The 8,026-nt window shown below is 43.9% G+C and overlaps 1 protein-coding gene across 1 annotated transcript; it reads left to right on the top strand.

Annotated features, from left to right (window-relative positions):
* Nucleotides 1-4,486: 4,486 nt before the first annotated feature.
* zmp:0000000926 (ataxin-1-like) lies at nucleotides 4,487-6,655 on the top strand. The gene is made up of 2 exons (XM_068753518.1): nucleotides 4,487-6,082; nucleotides 6,188-6,655. The coding sequence occupies exons 1-2, from the start codon at nucleotides 4,487-4,489 to the stop codon at nucleotides 6,653-6,655; spliced, it is 2,064 nt and encodes a 687-aa protein (XP_068609619.1).
* The last annotated feature ends 1,371 nt before the right edge of the window (nucleotides 6,656-8,026 follow it).

The raw sequence follows: 8,026 nt of genomic DNA, 5'->3' as shown, positions 1-8,026 counted from the left end.
CACAATCATAGCAGCCTGCAAGATGAGAGAGCACACTTAAGATTTGTATCAACATGTTTTAATGAATAGATTAATAATGAATTGACAATATAGAAGAAGGAGAGGAGGGAAAGGCTCAGTGCATCATGGGAAGCCCCCCCGCAGCAGTCTTTTCTTATAGCAAATAGCGAAGGTCTAGAAAGAGTAAAACTTCGATTTTGGGAGAATATTCTGCCTTCTTTTAAATGTGGAGAGCACGTCTGCCTTCCAGACCAGAACCGGAGCTGACCGGGTTATTCCCAATAAATCCTTAAACGTGGGCCTGGTAGCTTTATGTCTTTCTATAAGTTTTCGATATAGACAGAGTTTTCATTCCATTGCGATAAATGACCTGAAATGAACTAAACAAACTAAAATGCTCCCACAAAGTCAGTCATACCAGCCGCATCAACACACTTCTATGTGACTGAATCGCTGGAGCAAATCATTGAGAGCTCTCCTGCTGTGCTCCTGTTAGCATACGACGAGCCTGCATGGGTGTGTGTGTGTGTTTTATGTTTAATGTGTGTTTGTGCCGGCGCTTGATGGATGTGAGGTTTGGTTTTGAGTCACAGGCAGCAGCAAATGTCTCAGCCTGAGAGTGTGTGTAGGATGAGCCTCCTACCACGGCCCTCTTTGTCTCTCAGAACTGCCTCTGTGCCTCCCCTCCATCCCTCCCTCTCCTTGGTGCCAATATATTTATCTATATATATTAAATAATTTTATTAATTTATTCTTTGATTAATGGATTTTCCATTACAATATTAATTTAACTGGTGAAATGTGTGATATTGTACATAGATATTTTTTATATATATAGTAAATATTTTTTGTGCATGTGCGGGTGCGTGTGTGTGTGTTTGAATACTCACAGTGATTAAAGCAAGTGGGTGGCAGCAACAACTGGTCTGCCTGCGAGGTTCTGCATAGCAGACATGTTTCTCACTGCTAGATATTACTCATTTCCTCAGCCCTTTGCACAAACAAGCACACACACACACACACACACACACACACACACTTTCTTTCCCTCAGTTTAGTGGGTTCGTTGGTGTTAGTTCACGCGTAGAGAGATCAGAGGCAGTGAGTAGCTGGAGGCTGCTGGTATCTGCGGGCATCGCTGTGGAGGAGCAGTGAAGTGCATTGTGGATCACAAAAGTGGGTTGACCCTCTGGGGGGACTGGAATATGAATGACTGTCAACAGTGGGACGTCTGCTCAGCTTGTACTAAGGTCAGTCTCACATGACATCACAACTACAAACTCCATCAACCCGTCTGCCTGCTCCCACATTGGCTCGCTGCTATTTTCTGGTTTAGAAAGCCGTTTCAATGGCATTCCTGAGCTCACCACTGCTGTTCTTCGGCAGAAATATTATTATGGATTGAGATTAATGTACTGTGGCTCCATTTGTCTGAGGTTTGCAGACATGCGCAGATTTAAATTTGAGAGTTCTCCCCGGAAATGTGTGTTGAGAAAAGGCGGGATGAGGTGGAGTGGTGCAAATAGACATGTTGAATTTCAAAGTTATTTCAAATTAAGATTAAGGTGATTGAATGATTTTAATAAGCAAGTAACAAACTGCACACATTTTAAATCTAAGATCTGAAAACATGGGAATAATTGTCTTGCTTTTTAATTTATTTTCTAGTCAGTCTATCTATGTATCTATCTATTGAGTATAAACAACTATGTTGTTATATGGACAAATAATTTTACTATATAATTTCTGGATTTTAGATGCTAATTTTTGTAGTTTTAAGATTTGGCTACAATTAAAATCAAAAGTCTGAAGCTTTCATTTCAAAAGAATATGTGATGTCAGTGTGATCTGTTGTTTTGTGTTTAAATGCCATAACCTGAGCAGCTTCATTTCTCTACGTTGTGGGAGTAATTCTGTTAGAGGCATTTCTCTCCAAACTCCTCCACATGCACAATTGTATTCTTTCTTTTGCTGCACTTTTTGGCAGGTTTAAATTAGGCCCATTTTGACAATGAAAAGGCTTTTTGAGTCATTTGAGTACAAAAACTGAAACCATATATTCTGGAGATTTAAGAAATCTGGAATCAATTCAACTTTTGTCAGCAAAGTTATGCATGAACAAAATTATAATACAAATTGAACAGATTAGACTTTTGGATTCTGTAATTTGAAAATGTGCTTCTTACATTTAGTGTTTATTTTGTATTCATTCTTTTTATTTTATATGAAAATTTCTTGAGTACATCAACTCTATAATATTTTCAGGTTTTCACATTAATTAGTGATTTTACAAATACATTTTTATTAATTAATTTCGACTATTCATGGAGGAATATTGATAGGGAACCATAAATTATGATGTGCACGGAACAGTTCATAATTTGTTCTACTTGCTAGATGCTTTTTTGTCTGAAATGTATTGATTTTCATGAACCTGGGTGGCCAATGGATTTTTCAGCCCACAACGATGTCTTCTCGCTGAACTGAAAATATCACTTACAGCAATATTATGCAACTATTTCATCTTGAAATGACAGCGTCACAATCACAGTGATTGTACACTGAATTGTAGCAGGAAGGATGCCACGTTTTCCCCCCTGCATGGAATTTAGTTCAGATTGTAAGAAGCGTAACTCTAAAAGGGCATAAACCTTTATGACATTGGATCACACACGCACACACACACACACACACACACACCACTTATGATTCTTCAGCCAAGACTAAGATAGCTCTGTATTCCCAGAACCCGTCCATCATTACTGTAACACGGGTCAGCTCGAGCGACTTTAATATGGAGAGCTGATGTGATGTATTTATTATAATTAACCACAAATGAGACAACAGAGACAGTTACTGGTTACATAATTGACAACAAAAGCTATCCATCCTCCGGGACACCCGTCTCAAGCTGAGGCAGAGCAGGGACAACCACGCTCTGCCTCATCACATCTGTCATGTCGGTGTCTCAATGAATCCCCCCCCCCCCCCCCCCCTCTCCTCTCACTTGTCCGTTTTTTTCCACTGAAATACACAAACAGCTTGCGCCACTCCAATACTGATTTAACATTTTTGCCCGAGTCACTTGAGCAACAGTTTACCTGCCTCTCCATGGAGTATCCTTGTCTAACCTCTATAAAAGACTGGATGTGTGCGTGGATACAGTTGCCATGGTGACAGTGGAGTTGATGGTGAGATAGCAGGGAGTTGAGACAAGACGTGAGGGTGACGCGAGGGGCTGGCTGGAAGCTTGGCGCTGGGGCGCTGTGATGGCGGTGGCGGCGAAAGCTGGTGTGGCAGCCATCACTTCAAAAGAGCCCATTTAATACATTTGCAGAGGAATTAGTGGAGCTCCCCCGCACTTTCTCGCTGAATGAAACAAGGCTGCAAAATCTCTGACACATTTTGAAGACTCACACGCAAACACATGCGCACACAAAGACCCAAACAAATAAACACATTCACACATTTCTCCCAGAAAAAAAACTACAAAAAGTTACACACACACACACACAGACATGCCATTCGTACGTACACCAACACAAACAGTCGAGCATATTTCCCTACACCCCTATTGGAAGACAGAATTAATATACAAAGACACATATCCAGTATCCACAGTAACTGGTGGTAATATCAACAGTGTTTCTGCCAGCTTTTGGGTGGGTGGTAACCAGCTTTGCCTACCACTGGGGGAGTAAGTGCAGCTGCCTGGGGGAGCATTTGAGCATTTGTTGCAGTCTGCGTGTGTGTGTGTGTGTGTGTGTCTGAAAGTGAAGGGGTAGATGGTGCTAGTAGAAAGCTTATATAGAATACAAAGAACACCCGGGGGTGGCATGGGGGTGGCTCATCAAAGTGGTACAAAAGCATATCTACATATTTCAATCATCCCCTGAGAGTCAGAGATGAAAACTCGCCTGTTGTGAATGTTCTATGTGTGTGTGTGTGTTTGTACACACACTGCACTGCTTTTGAACTTCTTTGGCTGCAAAATGTATTTTGAGCCCAAATGTGGGAGTAATGTGTTTGAATGAAACAAGTAAGTTGGGCAGTTTCAGTCCCACCGCGGTGCACGTAGGTAATGACTAATTTGAGACAGCTAAAAGTTGATATCTTTTTATAGTTTGTGTGAGGACGACTGGCTGATTTCTCTCCATCTGTCTCCTGCAGCTGAATGTTTGCTTGTATGTCTGACCAGACTGACAGCTGCGTCATGAAAACTGGTGCCAGAATCAGACTGCCTGTCCTTTTTTTATTTTTGTTTCTGTCTTCTCCATCCTTTTTAACAACCTCGTCTCTGTTTCTGTCTTTATTCATCTTGTCCCCAGGTGATCGGCACTTCAGTACAACAAAATCAACTGTGAGCAGACAGTGATGCTGTGCAGCAGCCATCCCCTCAGTCTGTGCTCCACATTAAACAATAAGGCTCATGTGACCTAGTCTACGCCCACACAAAGGGGGCCCCCACTGCCGCTGGAGCCTACCCATGAATCCCAGCCCCGACCGCGGCAAAGAGTGCCTCCCTCCCAAGAAAAGGGAGAATCGGCAAGGATCGATAGAACGGCAGATCCCCCTGGATGGCTTTAAACTCCCTGTGCTGCTCCGCAGTCGGTCCAGTGCGGGGGGAGGGGAGGGAGCCAGGGAGTCCAGTGACAGGGACCGGGTCCTCAATGACCCAAATCCCCATCTCTTACATACTCCGCCAACCCTTCCTGATCCTGCACCAGGCCTCCCCCTGCCCCTACCTTGGCACCTGAGCTACTCTCCCTCTGTCTCTCTCCCCCTTTTCCCAGGGCAGATCAGTGAGAGAAGGGGCTCAGGCTCTCCCGCCTGGAGAGATGATGCTCTGTCTTCACCCCTGACAAACCACTCCAGGTGGCTTAGAGGGGAAGGGCCCTTCTCATTGCCACCTTCTCCATCTTCCTCACCTTCTTCCTCCTTCAAGACTCCCTTCCCAGCCAATTCCAGAGAGATGTGGTCCTGCTTTGCCGGTGGTCAACGAGAAAACAGCTCCCCTCTCTACTCACCAACATATTTGTTCAGCCACCACTCTCTCTACCCGCAAGATCCAAACTTAGTTGACGCCAGATATAGGTACCTTTCCAAGAAACCCAATGGTTTGGATGGGACAGGCAGCCGGACTGCCTCAACCTCCAGGCCTCTGCTCACAGGTGAATACGGGAATGATAGAAACCGAACTAGGCTCGACTTCAGTCTGCACAACGCCCACGCCAATGGTGGACGCAAACAGCAGGAAGACCTAACACCCCATGTACATTCTGGAGGGACATTTTTGTCAGACTGTCAAGCTCAGGAGGACCCTGAGCCACATTCATCATTGCAGGACAGACATCTGCATGGAATAGTTAAGACCAGCTCCAATTTACTCTCCACCAGTCCCCATTCCCTGGGAGTAATCCCCAGGCCAGGCAGAGGGGGAGTATTGGATCCTTTAGGGGCCACAACTGCTGAACCACAAATATATTACTCCTTGGGATTAGTGTGCAACCCAAGCCCTCAGGCCCAGACCTACCCACTCTTCAGCCCCTCAGGAACATCTCTATATAACCTGCACAGGGAGCAAGGCCCCAAGCAGCAAAATCTAAGGAACTCATCACAGTCACCCCTGAGTCGGCTTAATAGCCATGACAGGCCACAAAGAAACAGAGACATAGACCAAGAAAATGACAGAGACAAAGTCTTTCAAAGGGACAGGGAGCGAGACAGAGATAAGGATAAAGAGAAGCACCTTCAGCATTACAAAGACCAACAAAGAGACAGTGAACGACGGCAAACAATGGAAAGAGGGAAGGATCTACCTCCCACCCATCCTCAGAACTCACCCCCATCTCTTTATCCATCCCCCCCAGCACTCCTACCTCACTTCACCAAGGGTTCTCTAATCGAGCTGGCAAGTGGGCAGTTGAAGCGAGTGGAAGAGCTGCAAACCCAGGACTTTCTGAGGAGTGCAGCTACCTCTCCAGAGGTCCACCTCAGCACATGTACTGTGCTGCTGATCTCCCCCAGCAATGCACAGGGCTTCAGCCATCTGCATGTTCACCTCAGAGACCTCAACACACAGGTTAGATTTTCCTCAGATATATGTTGTAGTGATACAAATACACAGCTATTGATTAATGATGACAGCTTTTTGTTGAATGTGTAACAATGTTGTGATTTTGTGTAGGAGATTCTGAGGGTCTTGGTGGAGTATCCATTCTTTGTGCAGGATCAAGGTTGGTCCTCTTGCAGTCCGCAGAGAACCTCTCAGCTCTATGGTTTGCCCTGCCGCCAACTCATGGAAGGGGATGTCTGTCTGGCTCTTACTCCAACGCCCTCCCAAACCCACCGGACAAACACTCGAACTGGCTCCAGGTTGCATCGCATCCAACGTCCCACAAGGGCTGCAGGAAGGTCCAACAGTTCACACAGGGAGGAGATGCCACCTCCCCCTCCTCCTCCCCCGCTTCCTTACCACCCACCTCCAACAGTGCCAGACCCTCCAGGCACCCTGGCTGCAGAGCCACCTGTTCAGGAGCAGCAATGTCCACGCAAAAGGCGCTGGTCTGCTCCGGACACCCTTTCTTCAACCGGAACCGATGCTCCTAGCCTCCTGGATTTACCTCATGGCTACAAGCTAATGAAGTGGCAGTAGATACTTAAAAATGCATACATATATGGACTTACATACACACAGATTTAAGCGCATACACACCCTACTTGTCTCTGTTGCACCCACAAAGACAAACAATGGAGAGACCTCAAGGTAGGGTTGCAGGGAAGGATTTTAAGAAACAATTTAAAAAAAACTGAATTTACGGGTGTCCACACCTCTGCCCAAAACCTTAACCCTGTCCATCCTTGTTGCACACATCCTTTCCTTTCCTTCCTTTCCCTTCCCTTACTATACCGTTCCATACATTAGCCTTGATTAGCACAGCCCTGAGAGGAGCAACAGAAGAAGGACCTCTGGATTGCTCCTTGCAAACACACTGAAAAAAATGTAGTGAGACAATCAAGCACTTGTCATGTGTTCACTCTGTTTTTGTAATGATTGTCCCACGCACTTACCTACTGACAGTGTTTCCTGCAGGTTATTGATTTTCAATCAGTGCTATGAAAGTAAATGCAAAAGCTGATATACATATAAACAAAACTTAACAATATATATTACATTAAAGATGTTATATAAAGTAAATATGCTAAACCAATTTAATGCAATTTCTCTGTCTGTTTTGCAATGCATTTTCATTTAGTTTTGGTTTTTTTCCAATTATTTTTCTTGCTGCCAAGCTGATACCTGTGTGTCGGCCTGGGCAGGCAAGGTGAATGTATGAACAACTCTTCGCCTTTTATATTCTCATCACTGGGAGTCATTTTAAACTGTTTGACAAGGCATTACTCTCCAATATGTTCTTAACATTATCTCTGAGAAAGGGAGAACACTAATGAAAACTACGTAAAGACAATCCCAGCCATACAGGAATGTCTGAGGTCACATGTCCTTGACACTCATAGTGTTTTTTCATGAAAAGCTAAATGATGGAAAGAGTAAAAAGTACAGTGCGGCTGAAGAGTAATGGTGTAATAACACGTTGGAACATGATGCTTTGTGAATACTCTTGACCCCTGTGTAATGTACGCTTCTGTTCCCATCTACTCTTTTATGTACTGTATATGTTTGAAGACAGGGAAAACGATGAAAGTATTTTCAACTCCGATACGGGTATCTCCTCTGATTCAGCACACTCTCTCACTTTAGTTTTTATTTTTTGTGTGTGTGTGTGTGTTTGTTTGTTTTTTATGTTCAAAAAGAAAACCTGAATCGATTAACTTTTCTTTTTAAATGTTATAGCTACAAAAATGTATATTTTTCAAACTTGTGAATCTGTTAAATGATGTTCGCTAGAAATAAAGAAAAGAAAACGCTTTATACATTTCATTTCAACGTGTCAGTTTATTCTCTAAATGTCGAATGCATGTAACACAAAAGCGGATATTTTTATATGACTAAACAGGAATTAAT

Source organism: Brachionichthys hirsutus, chromosome 2, assembly GCF_040956055.1.
Source record: "Brachionichthys hirsutus isolate HB-005 chromosome 2, CSIRO-AGI_Bhir_v1, whole genome shotgun sequence".
Lineage (NCBI taxonomy): Eukaryota > Metazoa > Chordata > Actinopteri > Lophiiformes > Brachionichthyidae > Brachionichthys > Brachionichthys hirsutus.
Note: the sequence above shows the minus strand (reverse complement) of the source record. Positions and strands in the feature narration are given on the sequence as shown.